At 38.2% G+C, this 23,447-nt stretch overlaps 2 protein-coding genes and 4 pseudogenes across 3 annotated transcripts in view; 5 read left to right on the plus strand and 1 right to left on the minus strand.

Annotated features, from left to right (window-relative positions):
- Positions 1-925: 925 nt before the first annotated feature.
- Positions 926-1,643, minus strand: LOC148690458 (uncharacterized; annotated as a pseudogene).
- A 5,067-nt stretch (positions 1,644-6,710) lies between these two features.
- LOC137716515 (uncharacterized) lies at positions 6,711-10,748 on the plus strand. The gene is made up of 2 exons (XM_068455974.2): positions 6,711-9,828; positions 10,164-10,748. Exons 1-2 carry the CDS (start codon positions 6,711-6,713, stop codon positions 10,571-10,573), a joined length of 3,528 nt encoding a protein of 1,175 aa, XP_068312075.2. The 3' UTR covers positions 10,574-10,748.
- A 4,845-nt stretch (positions 10,749-15,593) lies between these two features.
- On the plus strand, positions 15,594-16,962 carry LOC148690459 (uncharacterized; annotated as a pseudogene). Its single transcript, XR_015956119.1, has 2 exons — positions 15,594-15,677; positions 15,933-16,962. The product of XR_015956119.1 is annotated as an uncharacterized LOC148690459 (transcript).
- LOC137726726 (uncharacterized) lies at positions 16,962-17,971 on the plus strand (annotated as a pseudogene).
- A 3,923-nt stretch (positions 17,972-21,894) lies between these two features.
- LOC137726718 (MDIS1-interacting receptor like kinase 2-like) lies at positions 21,895-23,325 on the plus strand (annotated as a pseudogene).
- Positions 23,326-23,371: 46 nt separating this feature from the next.
- The window catches only part of LOC148690460 (MDIS1-interacting receptor like kinase 2-like), a 5,690-nt gene continuing 5,614 nt past the window's right edge, over positions 23,372-23,447 (plus strand). The window contains exon 1 of the mRNA XM_088684919.1: positions 23,372-23,447. This exon is cut by the window's right edge and continues 293 nt beyond it. The gene's annotated coding sequence lies outside the window, so the exon portion shown is untranslated.

The raw sequence follows: 23,447 nt of genomic DNA on the forward strand, positions 1-23,447 counted from the left end.
CAAAGCTTCAACACAAAAGTTTCACCTACAAAGTTTTAACACAAGAGCTTCACCTACAAAGCTTCACCTACAAAGCTTCAACACAAGAGCTTTACCTACAAAGTTTCAACACAAGAGCTTCACCTACAAAGCTTCAAGACAAAAGCTTCACCTACAAAGCTTCAACACAAGAGCTTCACCTACAAAGTTTCAACACAAGAGCTTCACCTACAAAGCTTCAAGACAAAAGCTTCAACTACAAAGCTTCAACACACATGAGCTTCACCTACAAAGCTTAAGACAAAAGCTTCACCTACAAAGCTTCAACACAAAAGCTTCACCTACAAAGCTTCAACACCAAAACTTCACCTACAAAACTTCAACATCAAATCTTCACAAAAAAAATAAAAATAAAAATAAAAAATAAATAAAAATATAAACATTTTCGAAAATTCAAAAGTTCAAAAATTCAAAAAAAATAAAAATAAAATAAAAATAAAATAAATAAAAAAGAGCCTAGGCCTCCCCTTCTTTGGGCCTAACAACTTTCATACCAAATATATATATATGAATGAGAAGTTTTGGGCAACCACTTAGAAAGGAAAATGGTGAAGTTTTGTTTGGAAAATTGCCTACTAGCAAGACACCTCCCTCGACCGGAGATTTGGGGGACTCCTATCATATACCACTACACCTTGGTACTCAGAAATGTCACGACTACTCAGTGCCTTGGATTTTTCAAGTCCCCAACCGAGAAGTTTTCCTCACTCAAGAAATTAAGGGAGCACTATTTCAACCCACAGGGTCCACCCACGAAGTTTTAACATGCAAACTTCAACAAAATAAAAAATTCAAAGAACTTAGTGAAGGATACCTTAGTGTATTTAACACAACATGTTGAATCAAGTAAAGCTTATTTATTGATATCTTCGATAAATTACAAATACGTGCATACACATGAATCAAAACAAACAAACAGGAGGGCGCCTTCACAAAGGCTACTCAGGAAAAGTCTCAACACTCGGCAAAGCCCCAGAAATAGGAGGCACCGGAGGGTGATTATTTGGAGCCTCAGTACTGGGCAGAACCCCAGAAAGAGGAGGCACCAGAGGTTAATCATTTGGAGCTTCAGTATGTGGTACAGCCCCATAGGATGAAGGCAACAAATGCCTTTCGAACAAACTCACAAACCTCTGATGATCATTTAAAATCTAACCCTCGGATTCCTGTAACTGGTCAAGCTTTCTCTTTATGGTTGTAGCATAGCTATGTGCGAGCATGTGCAACTGTCTATTCTCATGCTTAAGCCCTCTGATCTCCTGTTTGAGACTTATCACTTCAGCCGCCAACGATTCAACTTGGCGGGTTCGAGCAAATAGATGTTGGGCCATATTAGACACAGAACCTGCACATTGAACACTAAAAGCCAGAGAATCCTTAACAGCCAACTCATCGGACCGTTTGGAAAGTAGTCTGTTGTCTTTGGGAGTAAGAAGACTCTTGGCCACCACCGCAGCGGTCATATCATTCTTCTTCACAGAATCCCCAATAGTAAGGGGACCATTAAGAGATAAGAAGGATGGACGCCATATGTTATCTTGAAGAGACATGGCTACCTCTTCTACAGCATTCAAGTTCAAATGACGGTCGGAGGGGCCAGACATTCTCAGAAAAGATAAAGAAAAAAAATGAAGTACAGTAAGTCTCAGAAGTACGAAGATAAGGGAAAAATTCCTACAAGCAATAACTTTCAGAACGGACTCCTTGAACTTAATTGGTGCTCCTATAAAAGAAAGAGCCAGATCTTCAATAAGGCTGCTTGTTCAAAAATTAAAGAGGCACCACTCTCCAAATTTCAAGAGGCGGATTTCCTGGGTTAAAATTTATTAGCAATCTCCACATGCGACATCAGTTCCTCGGATACCAAGGATAACTTTGCCAAAGAACTCTGACAAAGTTAAGACAGGTAAATGTTGAAGGCCCAGTTACCCTACTATTACCCACAAGGATAAAGCAATAACACCACTGCTTGATTATTGTAAAATCCTTATGTGTGTCAATCTCTGTTCTCCGTGGCAAAGCAGACTTGCAAAAATGCCTAACCTTTCTTCACATCTGAGAAAACACTCCCAATAGGATTGCTTGCCCAGAAATCGAAGAGGCACCGCTCTCCGAATCTTGAGAACCATATCCCCAACAAGATTGCCTGCTCAGAAATCGAAGAGGCACCGCTCCCCGAACTTCGAGAAGTCGGATTTCATTGAATAAAATTTGTCCATAATCCTCACATGCAACATCAGCTTTCTGGATACCACAGACCACTTTTTCAAAGTGCTCTGACAAAGTTAAAACACGTGAACCTTGCAACGACCACTACATTCTTTGACCGAGAAGGGTAAAGAAACATCATTACAACTCGCTGTTGGGATAATTCCTATATATGTCGACCTTCATCCTTCACAACCAGGCAGACCTGCCAAATAAAAAAAAATGCTCAACACTTCCTCACATCCAAAATGGCCCTCCCAATCTAGCCTCTCGAAATACTCTATTTTGTTCTCCTTCGATAATACCCATGCCAACCAGCCACATCAGAGCAAGAATATCTCATATCATTAGGGTTGAAAGCAAGAGTATCCCATATCATGCTTTTTCCCTGTCTTTTCCTTTGCCCTTGCTCTTACCTGCAGGACAAGGAGAAAGAATGCAATCAGTCGGAACCTGAAATCAAACTTCCGATCTAGAACTGATTGCCCGGAACCTTTGCTTGGTCACTTGCCTAGCATTGCTCTCGAGTACTCATCCTCAACTGTTGTCAAGGTCATGAATTCCTTCGGCAAATACCTCAGAACAGTTGGTACGATATTGGCTCTTTACACTGAAGCTGCCAAACATGGATGAGTCACTGAGAAGTCGTGCTCTGAGGGACCATTTAAATGCAAAGGTTGTGCACTATTTATGCTATACAAAAGATTGAAGCAGAAGGTTCAATGGCTAGCTAGAACAGATCACTACAGCACGACGCCCTTCTTGTGGAACCGCACAATCCAAATAGAAGAGTCTATGTCAAATCCAAGCTCGACATCATTGCTCTAATTGAAGAGATCGAGAAGCCTCAACAGCCTTTTGCTAGCACTGTCGTCGAAGAACAAAGCTTCGCCATACCACATCTACTACTTTGTCAAACAGTAAAAGTATCCCATATCATCAGGATTGAGCATACTCCAGGTCTGACGGACTTGTTTTAACCCTCAAATTCTGGAGTCGGCTCGCTCCTTTGGAGGACACCAGAAAACCCTCTAGCCCAGTTCAAGAATACACCTGTGGAAAGTCAAGTACAACAAAGCACGTGCCGATTCGTCCGTCTTCTCCAAAAACAAAAGTACCTCATATCATCTATTCTCCCTGTTTCTTCTCTTTGTCCTTATTGCTAAATGAGAGACAAGGAGAATGAGTACAATCATCCGGAACCTAAGATTAACCTACCGATCTGAGACTGATTGCTTACCTTGTCTGTCACCTCCTTCGGCAGATCTCCTCGCTTAAAGACTTGGGGGACTCCTACTATATGGTTTGTATCGCACTTGACCAAACTCGAAACTACAAGTAAGCTTCAACTAAAAATGATACATTACCTTGTGCGTCAACGCCAACCAAAGATACCACTCCTGGATGAAGGAAAAGTACTTCCAAGAGAAGATGCCACACCTACTTACAGGACAGAGAAGGCAAGTGAAGGCGGCACCACACTTCGGTACTTGGAAGTTTCATGATTACTCAATGGCTTGGATCTTGCAAGTCCCCAACCGAGGAGATTCCCTCACTCAGGAACTTAGGGGAGCACTGTTTGTACCATACTTGACCAATCGCGAAACTACTAAGCACCGGTCAACAGCATACTGTCAAGGACCCACAAGACTTTTCCTCCAACCAGGAGGCCAATCACAACACGACACATGTCGGTATCAGAAGCCAATCACAGTGCAACACGTGTCAATATCAGAGGCCAATCACAACACGACACGTGTCAATGTCAAAACAAAACTAGAAACTCTCTTCTATAAAAGGAGATCATTCTCCCTACAATAATCCCTAATGTCATTTGTACTAAACTATTCACTAGAACTCACCAAAAAAGAGCTTGAACCTATGTATTTGTGTAAACCCTTCACAACTAATGAGAACTCCTCTACTCCGTGGACGTCGCCAATCTGGGTGAACCACGTACATCTTGTGTTATTTGCTTCCCTGTCTCTATTCATTTACATACTTATCCACACTAATGACCAGAGCAATCTAGCGAAGGTCATAAACTTCACACTTTCTGTTGTACCAAAGTCCTCGCCGATTTTGTGCATCAACAATATCCATATCAATACATCTGCCTAACTATTTTAAAGTGCACTTCCACTTGCACAAACTGCATGTATTGTCAATCTAAATCAGCACATGTGGTGAGTTACTCCCCGATGGTTCAAGAGGAAGCTGATCATTTTCTCATGGAGTCAGCTTTAAATGGTGGTCAGGTGCTATATCAACTCATTCTCGACCAGGCTTCTGCTTGGGGTGTGTTACTGTATAATTTTTTATCCATCCCTGATTAGTATACACCTTACCTTTATGGTGTTTGAGACATTTGGATGCTGTTTTCAGTATCCAGATACTTCACAAAGATATTAGAATTGCCTTACTTCATTTCCCTCTAATTTCCATTCTTTTTGGTTTGATTTGAATGAGCAAACTGACTAGTCTGGACCAGTCACTTACACAGAGAAATTAACACTCAAAAGGCTGAAAAGAAAGAACAATGGAAGGAATCCTTCAAATGAAATGCGTTTGAATGGTGGTATTATTATTACATAATAATATCGATTGAACGTTATGCAAGTCTCAAACCTGAATAAATACATGCTCGATTAAATCCAGTAGCATAACCCTATAATAATATCGATTATTCTGTTGTCTAACGGGCAGAGGATGCTTCTTGCATTTTGTTTCCCAGTGGTTGGTCCGTCCACATTTAGTACAATACTTGGCAATAACATGACGTTTGATGGAGAGCGCCGAATTACCACAATAGACATCATCGTCCATGAAAACAGAAGATACAAACTTTATTATAAGAGATTCAAAGCCTTTACATATGATAACATGTGTTGAATTGCTTGCTCTTGATACGTTGGTCACTTGAGACTATGAGATATATGTTTCTTTTCTGTGTTTCACGCTGTGTCTCGGCTAAAACTATATTAAGGCTTATTCTATCTATTTTATGTTCATTTGTTTGTACAATTTTATGGTTCAACATTGTATAAAGTGTGTTCTGTTGTACATGTATTTCAAATACTTCTCTCTTTGTTTTCTTGTGGTTTCCACATGTTCTAGGATTTTGTATGACATTGCAGAGACGAACAAGTCGAAGATGTGTCATACTGTCGTTTATATCAAGGCAAGTTTGGGATGGTTGTGCTTTTTAAAAAAAACTGTTTATGTCGTGCTTTAAGAATAAACTCACTTTCGTCATCAAGTTCATTTTTCTTGACCAGAAAAATGAAAATAAATCATCAAGTTCATTTTGTTTCATAAATTTAATTTAATTTTACTAAATTCAACAAGCGCAAAAAATGGGAGCCGGATTTTTTTGGTTTGGTTTGGAATTTTTGGGAAAAAATTCCAGCCCAAGTAGCTAGTGTTGATTTGGATTGATCTCTCAGCACAGGAATAGTCTATGAGAATGATTACAAAGTTGTTTCCCCTAATTATAAGGCCATTTAAATTAAAAGCAAGTGATAAGAAAAACCACTAAACACTCAAAGAAAGACTCAAAATTGAAAGCAAGCCAACCCTTGTCCATTCTGTCAATATAGGCATTGATGAAGAGCATAAGGGGGGTTTATTCAAAGGTTGTAAATATTTTGGTATTTGGCCATTCCATCAATAATTAATTGAAATTCTTGTACGTTAAAATGATTACAAAGTCGTTTCCCCTCCCTCCATCTGTTTCAGAACTGAATTATTAATTATTCAACACGCATTGCATACTATTCAACACGCATTGCATACTACGAAACAAGTCCATTTCAGAATAATTCTGAAAATGGTTTAGTGTTTAAAATGTTGTCCATTTTCCTTTGAAAAATAGAAGGAGCATTCTTTAATCTGAAGGGTAAAACTATCCATTCAAAGTGTCCTTCATTACAGCTGAAAGCTGGCCAAGGAATACTTTCTTTATCTAGTTTAATTTCCCAGAATCCTGATTTACAATCAAATTTACTAAATATCTTTTTATCATGAATTTTATTTATTAACTGACCTTAAAGAGAATTTTGATCATAGTCATGAAATGCAGGAGATACTGAAAATAAAAAAAGAAGTGTCAATTAAGCATCATTCAGCTAGCAGATCTGTTAGCTCTTAGTCTTTGAAGAAAAAATTTGAAGACAAATTGCCAAATTGCATTTGACGTGTATATAATAAACAAAGACTTTGATTTGGAGTAAGTTAATTTGTGGAGGACTCAAAAGTCATGAACGAAATATCAGTGGGAAAGACTATTCCATGGTCTGAACCACGAGATGTCAATTTCTTGGGGAAAACAGAACATTCTACAAGTCCTGTATTTTTGTTCATTTCTCCCACCCCTTTTTCCTTGTGCAGGTCGAATTAATTTGAAAAGTTAGTGAATGCCATTATAAATAAACCGCTGAAGTGCATTACATATGTACACAGCCATGGGATCTTTAGCTTTTCATAAAGTATGCCCTCTGGCTTACTGCCTTATCTTGTACATACCACTTCTTTTATCGCCAAGTCATATTGCTTTTGCTTCTGCTAGTCCTACTACTGAAGCTGAAGCACTTCTCAGATGGAAAGCCACCTTTGAGAACCAAACTCCTCTCCAAAATCTCACCTCTTGGACTTACTTTCCCAGAAATAATGGTGCCCATAATTCTTCAAGCAATTCTAAAACGCAAGCACCCCCATGCTTCTGGACGGGTATTTCATGCAATGCTGTTGGAAGTGTCATTGCGATACACCTTACCAATTTCAATATACAAGGTACGCTGCATGAATTTTCATTCTCGTCCTTCTCCAATCTTGAACACCTTTACCTCAATGTCAACAATCTCTCTGATGTCATTCCACCTCAAATTTGGTTCCTTTCCAAACTCATCTATCTCGATCTCTCTAACAATCATTTTGTAGGGAGTATTCCACCAAAAATTTGTATCCTGCAAAATCTTACCCATATTTGGCTCTATCAAAATAACCTGTCTGGTACAATTCCTAAGAAAATAGGGAATCTAAAATCTCTTGTCCACCTAGTGATTAGCTATAATCAACTCAATGGTTCAGTCCCAGCATCACTGGGTGATCTAACAAACCTCACCTTACTTTATCTCTCCAATAATAATCTTTCTGGCATGATTCCTAAAGAGATAGGGAAATTGAAATCTCTTGTAGAGCTACAATTGTGCAATAACAATTTAACAGGTCCTATCCCTCCAAATATTGGAAACTTAAGAAAGCTAATTGTGTTATACCTGAACGACAATCATCTTTATGGTTCAATTCCTAAAGAGATAGGTAACTTGAAATCTCTTGTGAAGCTTTGTTTGAATGGGAATCAACTCAGTGGTTCAATCCCAGCATCTCTAGGTGATCTCACAAACCTCACCCTTCTCTATCTCCATGGCAATAATCTTTCTGGCACAATTCCTAAAGAGATAGGGAAGTTGAAATCTCTTTTGGAGCTCTATTTGAGTACGAATAAGCTCAATGGTTCAATCCCAACATCACTAGGTGATCTCACCAACCTTACCATTTTCTATCTCAACAGTAATAATCTTTCTGGTTCAATTCCTAAAGAGATAGGTAACTTGAAATCTCTTATGAAACTCTGTTTGTTTGATAATCAGCTCAGTGGTTCAATCCCAACATCCTTAGGTGATCTCACAAACCTTACCCTTCTCTATCTCTACAATAATAGTCTTTCTGGTTCAATTCCTCAGGAGATAGGTAACTTGAAATCTCTTGTGAGTCTAGATTTCGCTGAGAATCAGCTCAATGGTTCAATTCCTGCTTCCATTGGTAACTTGAGCAACTTGGAATGCTTATATTTAGGAGATAACCAACTCTCTGGCTCCATTCCCCAAGAGATAGAAAACCTCAAGAATTTGACTAATCTATTATTGTTTAACAACCATTTTTCTGGTTGTTTACCGCAAAATATTTGCAACGGTGGACTACTCGCAAACTTTTCAATAGCCAATAACCATTTGACTGGTCCAATCCCCAAAAGCTTGAAAACTTGCAGAAGCTTCACAAGACTTCGTCTTAATGGGAACAAATTGACGGGAAATATATCTGAAGACTTTGGTATCTATCCAAATCTTCATTTTATAGATCTAAGCCACAATAACTTCTATGGGGAAATCTCACAAAAATGGGGACAATGCCTACAATTAGAAACCTTGCTAATTGCAGGAAACAACCTTACTGGTAGCATACCTCCAGAGATTGTCAGTGCACAAAAAATTCATGAGCTCGATCTTTCTTCAAATCACTTAGTTGGGGCGATTTTGAAGTTATTCGGGAGAATGACTTCTTTGCAGAAGTTGATGTTAAATGGAAATCAACTTTCAGGCTGTATACCCTTGGAATTAGGATCACTAATTGATCTTGAATATCTAGACTTGTCATCGAACAAACTGAATGGGCCAATTCCGAGCATTTTAGGTGACTTTCTCAAACTGTACCATTTGAATTTGAGCAAGAACAATTTCCCACAAGCAATTCCACTGAAATTGGGGAAGTTAGTTCATTTAACCGTACTTGATTTAAGTCACAACACACTTGAAGGTAGCATACCACCAGAAATCACCACCATGGAGAGTTTGGAGATGCTCAATCTTTCCCACAACAATCTTTCAGGTTTCATACCATCAAGTTTTGAAGGCATGCATGGCTTATCGTATGTTGATATATCTTACAATGAATTGGAAGGTCCCATTCCCAACAACAGAGCATTTCAGGAAGCTCTGCCAGAAGCTTTACAAGGGAACAAAGGATTGTGTGGCAACGTAAAAGGTTTGCAACCCTGCATGCATAGCTCGAGAAAGGACCACAAACGGGTATTTAAAATCACATTCTCCCTTCTAGCGGCAGTTTTGCTTCTTTCTGCTTTCTTTACAATTGTCTTCATAGTGGAAAGAAAGAACAAGCATCACGATAAAGGAGAAAAAAATGTGCAAGAAGAAATATCATTTTCAGTTTTGAATTTTGATGGGAAGTCAATGTATGAGGAAATCATAAGGGCGACAAAAGACTTTGATTCCATATATTGCATCGGAAGTGGAGGACAAGGTAGCGTCTACAAAGCAAATTTATCGTGTGGCAACGTAGTGGCTGTGAAGAAACTCCATCAACTGTGGGATGGCGAGAAGAATTTGGAGAAGGGATTCTTGAATGAAATAAGAGCACTAACAGAGGTAAGACACCGGAACATTGTGAAGCTTTATGGTTTCTGTTTGCACTACCGACACTCGTTCTTGGTGCACGAGTTTCTTGAAAGAGGTAGCCTGGCTGCAATTTTGAGCAAAGATGAAGAAGCCAAAGAAGTCGGGTGGAGAAAAAGGGTTAATATGGTTAATGGTGTATCTCATGCCTTGTCTTACATGCACCACGATTGCGTACCACAGATTGTACATCGGGACATATCAAGCAAAAACATTTTGCTGGATTCTGAGTACAAGGCCTCTGTTTCAGACTTTGGCACATCTAAGGTTTTGAATCCAGACTCAACTAATTGGACTAGCATTGTAGGAACATATGGATATGTTGCACCTGGTATGTTTAGCTCTTTTTATCTTAGTTGTTTAATACAGTTTATTATTTGCATTTTTGGCTAATTATTATTCCTTTTTGCCGTTAGCTAGGAAGGGAATTACGTATATGGATATTTGAGTTCAATAGAAAATGAATTATCTACAGAAAATGAATTATCCTCCGGTTTTCTTTGTAATAAAGGTTCATAGAAAATTAATTCTCCTCTGGTTTCTTCATGACAAGAAAATGTTTTAAACAGTGAAGTCTTTTATATATTACAAAGAATATTTTAACTTACTTTCAATTATGACATCCATATACTAATCATCCCATTGCTATGAGCTTATTCTGAGCAGAGCTTGCATATACAATGGAAGTGAACGAAAAATGCGATGTTTATAGCTTTGGAGTGGTCGCATTGGAAATAGTCATGGGAAGGCATCCCGGAGATATGTTCTCATCATTCTCATCAGTGCCTTCTTCATCCTCATCGTCATCGCCATCTGCATTACTAGCCCATCAAATGCCGATCGTGGACGTTATGGACCAACGCATATCGCCTCCAATGCATCAGGAAGCAGGGGAAGTTCTCTCTCTTGTGAGGATTGCGTTTTCCTGCTTGCATCCCAATCCGCAATCTCGTCCAACAATGAAACAAGTTTCTCAACTCCTCTCAACTCAGAAGTTGCATTTGTCGAAGCCATTACATATGATAGCCTGTGGTGAATTGCTTGCTCTCGATCCTTTGACTGGCCGAGAATCATAGAAAGTGGGTATTTCTTATAAATAAGTTTCCCTCTCTCGAGTTTCATTTTAGAAGAAAGTTTGTTTATATGTTTCCCTTATTGTGATTTATTTCGTGCACTTGTTTGCTATAACTCTATATGTTTTCATGCACTTGTCCATTGTACGTCGTAATTTAAAATTCAAAGGGAAGAATTTCCTTAGGGACATTCAATGTTCCTTGTTTGATTCAATTCACCTGTAATAAAATCTCTAGTAATTATAATTCGCGTTGGGCACATAAATGCTACTGAATGAAAGGCGATCCGAAAAACTTATGCTGATGCATGCCTATGGAGAATATTATCCGAAAACATTACCAGCGACTTTGAGGTCAGTTTAGGAATGCTCTTTCTTTTTGCATTGGTTCAAATACTTTGACTGAATGCTCTTCCTAAACTGGTAAAATGGTTCAACCAAGGCACGCTGATCTTTTGGGAGGAAGCAAGTGCGTAGTTGGAATGACTGTCGTATTTGGGTTTCTGAAGTTTTCTTAATCAGAGGGTTGTACTGCTTTGGACACTTGATCCTCCTGAATGCCACGCAATTTTGGCCAATGACGCAACACAGGAACTAATTTTGGCAAGGCAAGCTTATCACTTTTGCTATAAAACTGCCATTTGTATGCATGTATGTACGTCTGTGATCAGTCTTTTAAAAGAAAATTCAAACACTTTTTAGAGACTAACAAATGGAAGATGTGCCATATATACTGCCAGTTGTATTAATCACTTGTCAGATTATGTATTCAAATGTGGTACATAATTGTATTCTCCCTAATATTACGGGTCTATTTGATAATCATTTCATTTTCCATTTTTAGTTTTCATTTTTGTGTTTGAGAAGGAAATACATGAGAGTAATGTGGGATATATAAGAGTGGAGCAAGGATTGTGGGAGATGCAGAAGAAAATGTATGAACTAAGATCTAAAAATATTTTAAATTGTTTTTCACTTTCATCTCAAATTCCCCTTGGTTACTGTCCTCATGTCCCAAGCAAAATAAATAAATAAATAATAAATAAAAATGTAAAACTAAATTCGAAATAGTTATCTTGTCCTTTTTTCTTCTAAATCCGAAATAGTTACCTCTTTTGAGATTTTTAGAAACTCAAATTACATGATACAATATGTTAGAATTCTTTTGGCCAAAATTTTAGCAAGATTTTTCATGGATGGAAGAAAACAAAACTTAGCTTAGAATCTATAGCCCGTTCCATTTCCAAATACTGGCTTCATCCCCCTGATCTTTGGGCTAGTTTGATAGATTGGAATGAAGAACTTTCAAATAGTTTATGGCTTTTCATTTGGAGGGGATTAGAAGAGAATTAGAATGGATAAGTTTTCTTCATGAGTAATTCATCTTATATCCTTTAGGTGGCCGTAATTTTATAATTTTTCCCTTCAACATACCTTTATTGTTGTAGGCTATCCTGTCTAATCCAATCATGTGTACCAAACGAGTCTCTTCATAATACAATAACAATCGATTAAGAACCCGTTCCATCTTATTCATAAAAACTCACTTCCATCACAAGTTCATTTCATTTCATCATGCATGATTGGATTATGAAGAGACTTGTATGATGTTTTAATCATGCATGTGCAATTCTTCAATCAATCAACCCTACGAACATGTTCATTTTTAAGGCCACTCAAACCATGTGAAATGAGAAACAAATGAAAAGGACATTAAATGAAGTCATGGGAAAAGCCAGTACAACTCAAAAAGAAAGACTCCAAAACCCAGGAGGGCATATTATTGTTAAAAGGCTTATTTTTTGGTATCCCCCTCTCCCAACTTGTACTTAATCTCATTTTACACCCGGAAACTCAATTTTTGCCTTCACTTTGATCATATTCCATCCATTGCGTCAAATATGCTAACGTGAAAGGGTAATTTAGTAATTTATCCTAGGTGGCACTTAGAGTGCCATTCTCTATGGTGACACGGCAACAAAAATAAACCATCTAGGGTGAAATTACTAAATTACCCTTTCACATCAGCATATTTTGACAGAATAGACAAATCCAACCAAAGTGAAGCAAAATTTGAGTTACATCATGAAAAGTGGTGATATTTTTGTTTCAAGGGAGAAAGTGGGATTAAGTTCGAATTCCATGGGATATACCAAAAAATAAGCCTTGTTAGAATTTGTGAGCATACAAAGAATTTTACAAAATGAAGATAAAATAGGCATGGATACGAGATTTAAATTACGCATACATTGAAACCCTTGTTGGCTTGTTGAAGCATCACGCATTGTTGCACCGTTAGCCCCAAGACCAAGAATTTGCTCAAGTTCAAAAACACCACCATCATGTGCATCGTGTTGGAAGAGCATTGAGCAGGAGCACATTTCATGGAGCAGTTCACCTCCTGGAAAAGATGTGGCATGGGAAAGGTGAACCCCATCAAAAAGTAAAACAGGTGAAATTTGATGGCTCTCTTCCCAGCTTTAGCAACTTCACTACATGGTCCATGGCTGCTCCATTCCTTCACCTACTTCGCACAAACCCAGACAGGATCGTGTGCTTGTAAGTCTCAAGAAAATCCTGAAACAACTTATTGGAAAGATAGAATTGATCACCAAAGCTTATCTTTAATACATTCCTGATTGAAGGTCAACTCAAACTAGTAAGAAATCCTCATCATAATAAATGAAGGATACTAATTTCACAATCCCACGATGTTATCTCTTAAATAATATCTTGGGATAATTCTTTCCTCATCCATCGTACAAATGACACAACATTGGCCAATGGGAAGCCTCCATGTGTAGGGCAAAACCCTAAACCCATGGGCGGCCACCTTTGTGAAATCTCATTCCCAGATTTCAGTATTTGGTTTTTTGCATTTGGTATTTATGCGAATTTGTTTTATGTTTGTTAATTTTTGAATTTTAGTTAGTTAATTACAAATTTCAATCGTAAATAGTCATTGAAAATTTATCGACCTTTCAAGGTCAATATTATTTTTTTTTGTTAGAGGTCTATTCCACAAGTGCGTATGCAAAAATCATTCGTGAATCGTAGTAGTAACAAAGGAGAAATAGGCGAGCAAAGACAAGGGTAAAATGGTCATTTGGATCATATGTTTATGGAAGGCTCCAGCAAAGCTAGAGAGGGGTCCCTTTAAGGAATCCACGTGGGTGGCTTGGATTGGCCCCTCTCTCCCTAGACTTGGCTACTACCTCTCGACCTATTTCTGGGCGAGTTTTTCTAGGCTTTTTTCGGTCGATTCCGACGACGAAGCTTGTTGCCACCACCACCACCGAACTCCCCACATCCTCATAAGCAACCCCCAACATGGCTTGGCTTCATTTGGCCACAATTTCATGTAGTTGAATCTCGGTGGTTCTCGAGCTCCACAATGAAGAATCGCCATCTCCGGTCACCAAGATACCTACCACCAACACAAATTAACAACCTTCGATCCCAAAAGGAGATCATGTGTCTCAATTGCCTGTTGGTGTAGTGACAGCAATGCGGCAATGTCATGAGTTCTCGGTGATCCAAGAGTTTGACGACGATTTTTGCTATCTTTCAGCCATCTTTAGGTTCTGACGCAAGTTTAGATCTTATTCCAGTCTTCATGATTTACAAATTGGTGAAATTTGAACAATTTTGGCAATGGTCAGAATTTCCAACAATCATGGCCGCTGGCCACAGCATGCAGCGGCGCGAACCCAACGTCCCACTTTGTTCCTTTAGCCAATCTCGAGGCCGTAAAATCATTTTGGGTATCCATTTGGTGTGATTTCGTCGTTTAAGCCTAGTTTTGAAAATAACCACCACTAGACCTTTAAGGCAGATCTGACCATTGGATCATTATGAAATTTTAATATGTTGTTGTGCATGTCAGTTGAGTGTCTTAGGAATTTATGGGTTGGAAATCCAATATGCCGATCTACCATATCAGAATACATAGGGTTGTTGACCCCTATCGTAGACCACGTTGCCTATGGGTTAACTGTTGATCAAATGACCTGAGTTGTTCTTAAATACTAAAATTAGCCTTACTAAGGACCTGAAAGAATCTAGTGGGCCTATCTTGGTTAGCGAGCCATCTTGGGGAAAGTGTATCTTGGTTTGTGTGCAAGTGGCACTTTACTAAAATTTACATGTTTATTGAGATTCTAGATGACAATAATGATAATGTGCAACTTCTAGTATGAAGAGAAAAGCCGAGGCCATATTACAATTATTTCGTAGAACTTGTACATTTGTGTGACTAAATATCGGTTGTTTAGGTCTGTGTGCACTTGCAATTGTGATTCATGGTGAACTAATATATGTTATAGAATGTATGTTGTGTGATGATGTGACTGCACTATGTAGTAGTGTGGTACATGGTTGGTCCTGCCTAATTAATTTGCATTAGGGGACCATACTATTATGTGTATGCCTATGGTTCCACCTAATCCGCATTGGGAGACCATACGCATTCTAGGGGTGACTTCGCCTCGTTAAAAGTGTTTCATTAAATATTATACGCTTAAATAATAAGTCTAAGGAATACGTAAATGAGAGAATATAATTTAAAGAAGTTAGATTCATGAGACCTTTCTTTTTCATATACATATCCTAAACATTCTTGACCATAGGATTGCGAATTAGGCTTTGACAATTTGAATTACTACAAGAAAACATGGTATAGGTGACAAAATTATTTGTGACGCTTAGAAATTCATCACATTTAGATAAAATAAGTGAGGACTTTTGAAAAAGCATCACATAAAGTTTTTTGTAGGACACAAATTTTTTTTAAGCTTCTGCTTGTCACATAAGAATCTTAAATTCGTCACAAAGTCTTATACGGGAAATTTTACTTCCCAGTGAATTATGAAAGTGACAAAAATACATAATTCGTCACATAACATTAAAGAAAGCAACATAAATACATGTGAGGATAGGCCATGCGTCACCTATTGTATTAAAATTAGAAATAAAAAAATAAAATAAAACCTAATCAAATTAAAACCCCAAATCATAGATCTGATATGTTCTGCTCTCTCATGATCTCACCCTCCTCCGTCTCTGGACTGTTCAGTTTCCTATCGACCCCGATGACCAACCAACTAGTGGTTTGCCACTGGCGGCGTCCACCACCTCTCATTCGTCTCCCTCTCTCATCCACTCTCTAACCCTCTGCACCTCGCTCCTCACTATCTCCTCTCTCTCTCTCTCGCTCTCTCTCTCTCACACACACCTAGCACGAAGATTGGGGAAAGAAAAATCTTTGGTAATTCTGCTCTCTTACCTTCGTCAGATTCTCTATCAATTTCTCTCTTCATCTCACTTATTCCTTTCTCTCTGCAGCGGTCTCTCTCTGAAAGTAGCTGGAACATTTTCGAACTCTGATTTTCAGGTGTGTGCTTTATATTTCTCTTATTTCAATCAATTTCTCGAGCTTTGCTCCTGGAAGTGTCACTGCAATAAACCTTACCAATTCCAATATACAAGGTACGGTACATGAATTTTCATTTATGTCCTTCCCCAATCTTGAATACCTTAGCCTCAGTGTCAATAATCTCTTTGATGTCATTCCACCTCAGATCAGTTCCCTTTCGAAACTCAACAATCTCGATCTCTATAACAATCAGTTTTTTGGGAGTATTCCACAAGAGATAGGGAACTTGAAGTCTCTTGTGAACCTAGATTTGTCTGAGAATCAACTCAGTGGTTCAATCCCAACATTCGTAGGTAATCTCACAAACCTTACCCCATCTCTATCTCTGGAAAAATAATCTCTCTGGTTCTATTCCTCAAGAGAAAGGCAACTTCAAATCTCTTGTGAACCTTAGTTTGAGTGAAAATTATCTCAATGGTTCAATCCCAACATCCGTAGGACATCTCACAAACCTTACCCTTCTTGATCTTTACAAAAATAATCTTTTTGGTTCTATTCCTAAAGAGGTAGGTAACTTGAAATCTCTTGTGTCGCTCTGGTTGAATGAGAATCAGCTCAGTGGTTCAATCCCAACATCTATAGGTGATCTCACAAGCCTTATCCATCTCTATCTCTGCACAAATAATCTTTCTGGTTCTATTCCGAAGGAGATAGGTAACTTAAAATCTCTTGCGATCCTAAAATCCGTATATGATCTTACAAACCTTACCCACCTCTATCTCTACAAAAATAATCTTTTTGGTTCTATTCCTAAAGAGATAGGTAACTTAAAATCTCTTGTGTGGCTCTGCTTGTCTAAGAATCAGTTAATTGGTTCAATCCCAACATTTGTAGGTAATCTCACAAACCTTACCCATCTCTATCTCTGGAAAAATAATCTCTCTGGTTCTATTCCTCAAGAGATAGGCAACTTAAAATCTCTTGTGAACCTTAGTTTGAGTGGAAATTAGCTCAATGGTTTAATCACAACACCCTAGGAGATCTCGCAAACCTTACCCTTCTCAATCTTTACAATAATAATATTTCTGGTTCTATTCCTAAAGAGGTAGGTAACTTGAAATTTCTTGTGTGGCTCTGGTTGGATGAGAATCAGCTCAGTGGTTCTATTCCTAAAGAGATAGGTAACTTGAAATTTCTTGTAGAGATACTTTTGTCTAATAATCAGCTCAATGGTTCAATTCCTGCTTCAATTGGTAACTTGATCAACTTGGAAAACTTATACCTAAGGGAGAACCAACTCTTTGGCTCCATCCCCCAAGAGATAGAGAACTTAAAGAATTTGACTAGTCTAGTATTGAATAATAACCATTTTTCTGGTTATTTACCCCAAAATATTTGCATCGGTGGACTACTTGCAAACTTTTCAATAGCCAACAACCATTTGACTGGTCCAATCCCAAAAAGCTTGAAAATCTGCACGAGCTTAATGAGAGTCCATCTTGAAGGAAACAAGTTGACATCAAATATTTCTGAAGACTTTGATGTCTATCCAAATCTTTATTTTATAGATATGAGCCACAATAACTTCTATGGGGAAATCTCACAAATTGGGGACTATGCCCACGATTAGAAACCCTACTAATTGCGGGAAACAACCTTATTGGTAGCATACCTCCTGATATTGTCAATGCACAAAAAGTTCATGAGCTAGATCTTTCTTCAAATCGCTTAGTTGGGGCGATTCTGAAGGGATTCGGGAGAATGACTTCTTTGCAGAAGTTGATGTTGAATGGAAATTAACTTTCAGGCCATATACCCTCGGAATTTGGATCACTAATCGATCTTGAATATCTTGACTTGTCATCAAACAACATCAACGGGTTAGTTCCGAGCAATCTAGGTGCCTTTCTTAGACTGTACCATTTGAATTTAAGCAAGAACAACTTTTCTCAAGGAATTCCACTCAAATTGGGGAAATGGGTGGGCAATGAGGGGTTCGATGCAGTTCCACCCCTTAACTGGAATTGAAACCAGAAAATATCAACAGTTCAGTTCAATGCGGTTCTGCTTAAATTTCTTACTAGAACCGTACTGTTCGGTCTACATCATTTCTGATTCCGTTCTTGCCGCCTTACGGTTCCGAATAATAAATTATTTGAACACCAAATTATCATGCATTCACATACGTCATCTAAAACGATTATATAAAGTTGCATACAACACAAATCTTTTTTAATGCAAATGTCTTTGGCAGTGGCACCAAGTTAACAAAAAAAGACAATTAAAAGAAATATGCATTGGTCGGTTAGCAAGCCAAAAAAAAAAAAATCAAGAACTTAAGCAGCATCAGTCTCCTGATATTGGTAGTAGCAACAATAGTAGCAAGCAAAAACATTTGAGGGTGGATGAGCCCTAATTGGGATGGATTCACTACTTTGCAACTTGATGAAACTAATTTTTCAACCTATTATACCATGACAAGTGTATATGTATAGGGTTTAGGGAGTATTCCGCCAGAAATGGTATCCTGCAAAATCTTACCTTTATGTGGTCCTATGGAAATAACATGTCTGGAACCATTCCTAAAGAAATAGGGAACCTAATCTGTGGTCAACCTAGCAGTTAGCTATAATCAACTCAATGGTTCAATCCAAATATCACTTGGTGATCTAATAAACATCATTTTTCTTTATCTCGGCAAAAATATTCTTTTTGGCACTATTCTAAAGAGATAGGGAAATTGAAGTTTCTTGTGGACCTAGAATTGTCCCACAACAATTTAACAGGTCTTATCCCTCCAAACATTGGAAACTTAAGAAAGCTAACTGTATTATACTAGTTCAACAATCACCTTTCTGGTTCTATTCCTAAAGAAATAGGTCATTTGAAATCTCTTGGAGCTAGATTTGTCCAAGAATAAGTTCAATGGTTCAATCCCAACATCTGGAGGTGATCTCACAAACCTTACCGCCATTTTCTATCTCTACCGTAATAATCTTTCTGGCCTAAAAAGATGGGTAACTTGAAATCTCTTGTGAGTCTAGATTTGTCTAACAATCAATTCAGTGGTTTAATTCCTAAAGAGACATGGAATTTGAAATCTCTTGTTATCCTTTGTGTGTGAATGAACTCAGTGGTTCAATTCCTGCTTCAATTGGTAACCTAACCAACTTGTAAGTCTTATACTTAAGAGATAACCAACTCTCTAGCTCCGAACCCCAAGAGATAGAGAACTTCAAGAATTTGACTGATGTATTATTGTATACTAACCAAATTTCTGGTTATGTACCCCAAAATATTTGCAATGGTGGACTACTCGCAAACTTTTCAATAGCCAATAATGTCACGCACCAACCCCGATACTCCCACATTACCAGGGTAGGCACGTGCTGGCCGACACCTGAGGGTGATGAAGCCATTTTGAACATGCTCACCAATAAAAGATATGTAATTAGCAAGATTAAGCCAAAGTAGGAACGTATTCAGAGCATACAACTAACTATGAATAATATGAAAGAATGACTATAAAAAGATACGAATAAGGAAATGATACCTACACTGAGAAGACTCAAGGATAACTAAGCCGAAGTGCCCTGACGACGGGATCATGTGCCTTGACCCTAACTCCTGAAAGGGGCACAAAAACCAGAAAAGGTGAGTGGACCAAAGTTTATAATATTAGTACTAATAATATAAAAACATTTTATTTTTGAACATAATAACCCCCTGTTTTGAAAACATATATATAATCCTGCATATAGGTAGGTTTTATGAAAAACCCTAGCATGCCATGTAAAACATTTGTAAACCTCTGTAAATCATATCCGTGAAGTACTCAACTAGGGGTATCATAGTCGCCCGAAGGCAGTACATGTCCATCACCCAAAGGTGAAGCTGTATAACAAGTCCATCACCTAAAGGTAAAGTTGTATAATCTATCCATCACCTATAGGTGAAGCTTAATAAATAGCATACATCCACACCGACATTAGCCGTGGTTAGTGAAGCTGTCCGACACCGCTTTCAGTGGTGAAGCTGGGGGTCTATAATATATCATATCTCACTCCTTTATCATCTGTGTCCTATGGCCATAGACATAATACCCGTGGTGTACAGATGTGCCATATGATAACCCACTAGATAAGCACTAAAAACATGTCTCAAAATATCGTATTAAAACATTGAAGCTCAAAAGCTCAACCCTCATTTCATAAATCATATAGAATCGTGAAAACTATCCAACTCAAATCATTCTCATAAACCACATTCCATAATATTTCATCAAAGGGCATAAAAGCAATAGTTGTAAACCTTTTCTAAGTGTAAAACTAATAGTTTATAACGTTTCATAAAGCGTAAATTAAATAAATCATAATATAGAAATCCATAAAACAAAGCATAAAATATAAATCACTCAAATCATGACATATGCCATGCATGCTAGGTAAATATTTATAAAAATATATAGGTTAAGAAGAGGTCCACTCACTAGTTTTTCCATTGCCCGAAGCCACTCGAACTATCGAGCATGTAATCATTTCCCGCTAACTCGTCTAAACACAAATAGGGAACTTTTAGTAAAATTATACTAAAGCATTATAATTTGGGAAAAACGGATGGTGGATTTGGATTTGGCACATTGAGGAACCTCGGGTTTCTCCTCCATGAGCCACCGCTCGTGACGGTCGGCCGGCCCGACTTGCCAGAAAATCCAACAACTCCAAAAATTCCCAAATTTTACAAGAATGAAGATCTCGATGAGTGGAGCAACTTTCATACCTGTGACTAAGGCCAATTTGGCCGGGAAAAGCCCCAATTTCACTTGAACCCGCCGGAAACCCTTAAATTGGGTGCTCTTCAATTCGTCCTCAAATTGAACCCGACGCCCCCAAACTTGTTTGGGCTTTGTTCCTGGGTTCAAGGTGAGTGATTTAATGGTGGTGGTAGTCAATGTGGCTTTCACGATCAGCGGATCTCAGCCGTGAAACCCTCCCAAGCACATCGGTGCTATTATTAGTAAAACTGAGGTCAAAAACCCTCAAATTTGGGTGGAAAGTGGAGAGGAAGTCACTATTTGATGACTGGCGGTTGTGGATCGACTAAATTTGTTGGAAAAATCATGAAATTGCGCCGAAAAATGGCGCCAGGAACCGGGTCGTGATGGCAAACGAGTCAGGGTCCAGTTTTGCTGTTTCCCTCTCTCCCTCCTTTCTCTGCTTTCCCATTGGTTCACTTTCTCTTTCTCTTCTCCCGATTGGTCTTCCTCTCTCCCTCCTTTCTCTCCTTTATCTTCTCTCCCATCCGTCCATTTCTCCTTTCCTTCAATCTGGGCCACACACGTGGCTTCCCAGATTTTGTTCTAAAAATCTGGAGCCTTCTAGAAAATGATTAATTTACTAAAATGTCCCCGACTTTAAACGTTAATATCTCCTTCGTTATACCTCCAAATCACGTATTGTTTGCGCCTATGCGTCTGTAGCAACGATTACACCAAGAAAATGAACCTTACATGACACAACAAGATGGTCAACATAAGTCAACGTATTTGCCTCGAAGGACATTTTCATAAATTCACTTTTTTTTTTAAATTATAAAAAAAAAAATCGTAATAATTGGGGACGGGTCGTTACAAATAACCATTTGACTGGTCCAATCCCCAAAAGCTTGAAAACCTGCACGAGCTTAATGAGACTTTGTCTTAATGGGAACAAATTGACAGGAAATAGATCTCAAGAAATTATCTATCCAAATCTTTATTTTATGGATCTAAGCCACAATAACTTCTATGGGGAAATCTCACAAAGATGGGGACAATGCCCACAATTAGAAACCCTACTAATTGTGGGAAACCTTACGGGGACCTCCTGATATTGTAAATGCACAAAAAATTCATGGGCTAGATCTTTTTTCAAATCACTTTAGTTGGGAAGATTTCGAAGGAATTCAAGAGAATGACTTCTTTGCAGAAGTTGATGTTGAATAGAAATCAACTTTCAGGCCGTATGCCCTCGGAATTGGGATCACTAATTGATCTTGAATATCTCGACTTGTCATCAAACAAATTCAATGGGTTAGCTCGGAGCTATCTAGGTGCCTTTCTCATACTGTACCATCTGAATTTGAGCAACAACAATTTTTATCCAGGAATTCCACTTGAATTGGAGAAGTTAGTTCAATTGACCGAACTTGATTTAAGTTATAACTCACTTGAGGGTAGTATACCACCAGAATTCAACAATATGGAGAGTTTGGAGACACTCAATCTTTCCCACAACAATCTTTCTGGTTTCCTACCATCAAGTTTTGATGGCATGCATGGCTTGTCATATGTAAACATGTCTTGCAATGAATTGGAGAGTCTTCTTCCCAACAAAATAGCATTTTGAGAAGCTCTACCATAAGCTTTACAAGGGAATAAAGGATTGTGCGGCAACATTGGACCTTTGCGACCCTGTAAGTATGGCTCGACAAAGGACCACAAACGGGTACTTGTAATAACATTCACCCTTCTAGCAGCAGTTTTCCTTCTTTCTGCTTTCTTTACAATTGTCTTCGTAGTGGAAAGAAAGAAGAAGCATCGGGATAAAGGAGAAAAAAAAATATGCATTAAGGAATATCGTTTTCAGTTTTGAATTTTGATGGAAAGTCAATGTATGACGAAATCGTGAAGGCGAAAGAAGACTTTGATTCCATATATTGCATTGGGAGCAGAGGACAAGGAAGCATCTACAGAGCAAAGTTGTCATGTGGCAACATTGTTGCTATGAAGAAACTCCATCACTTGTGGGATGGCAAGAAGAATTTGGAGAAGGGATTCTTGAATGAAATCAGAGCACTGACAGAGATAAAGACACCGGAACATCGTGAAGCTTTATGGTTTCAGTTTGCACCATCGATACCCATTCTCGATGTACAAGTTTCTTGAAAGAGGTAGCTTGGCTACAATTTTTAGCAAGGATGAAGAAGCTAAAGAAGTGGGGTGGGGCAAAAAGGCGAACATTATTAGCGGTGTAGCTCATGCCTTTATTACATGCACCACGATTGCGTACCACCGATTGTACATTGAGTCATATCAAGCAAAAACGTTTTGCTGGATTCTAAATACAAGGCCTATGTTTCAGACTTTGGCACTACTAAGTTTTTAAATCTAGACTACCGTTATAGGAACATATGGATACGTTGCACCTGGTATGTTTTGCTCTTTTTATCTTAGTTGTTTGATACAGTTTATCATTTTCATTTGTGGCTAAATATTATTCCTTTTCGCCGTTAGCTAGGAAGGAATTACGTATAGGGATATTTGAGTTGTCAATAGCGGTCCAAAATCATCTTCTTTGTAATTTAGGTTCATAGAAAATGAATTCTCCTCCGGTTTTCTTCATGACAACAAAATGTTTTAAATAGTGAAGTCTTATATATATATATATATATATATATATATATTATAAAGAATGATTTTAGCTTACTTTAAATTATCACATCCACATCCTAATAATCCCATTGC

Source organism: Pyrus communis, chromosome 15 (genome assembly GCF_041283825.1).
Source record: "Pyrus communis isolate YQ-2024b chromosome 15, ASM4128382v1, whole genome shotgun sequence".
Taxonomy (NCBI): domain Eukaryota; kingdom Viridiplantae; phylum Streptophyta; class Magnoliopsida; order Rosales; family Rosaceae; genus Pyrus; species Pyrus communis.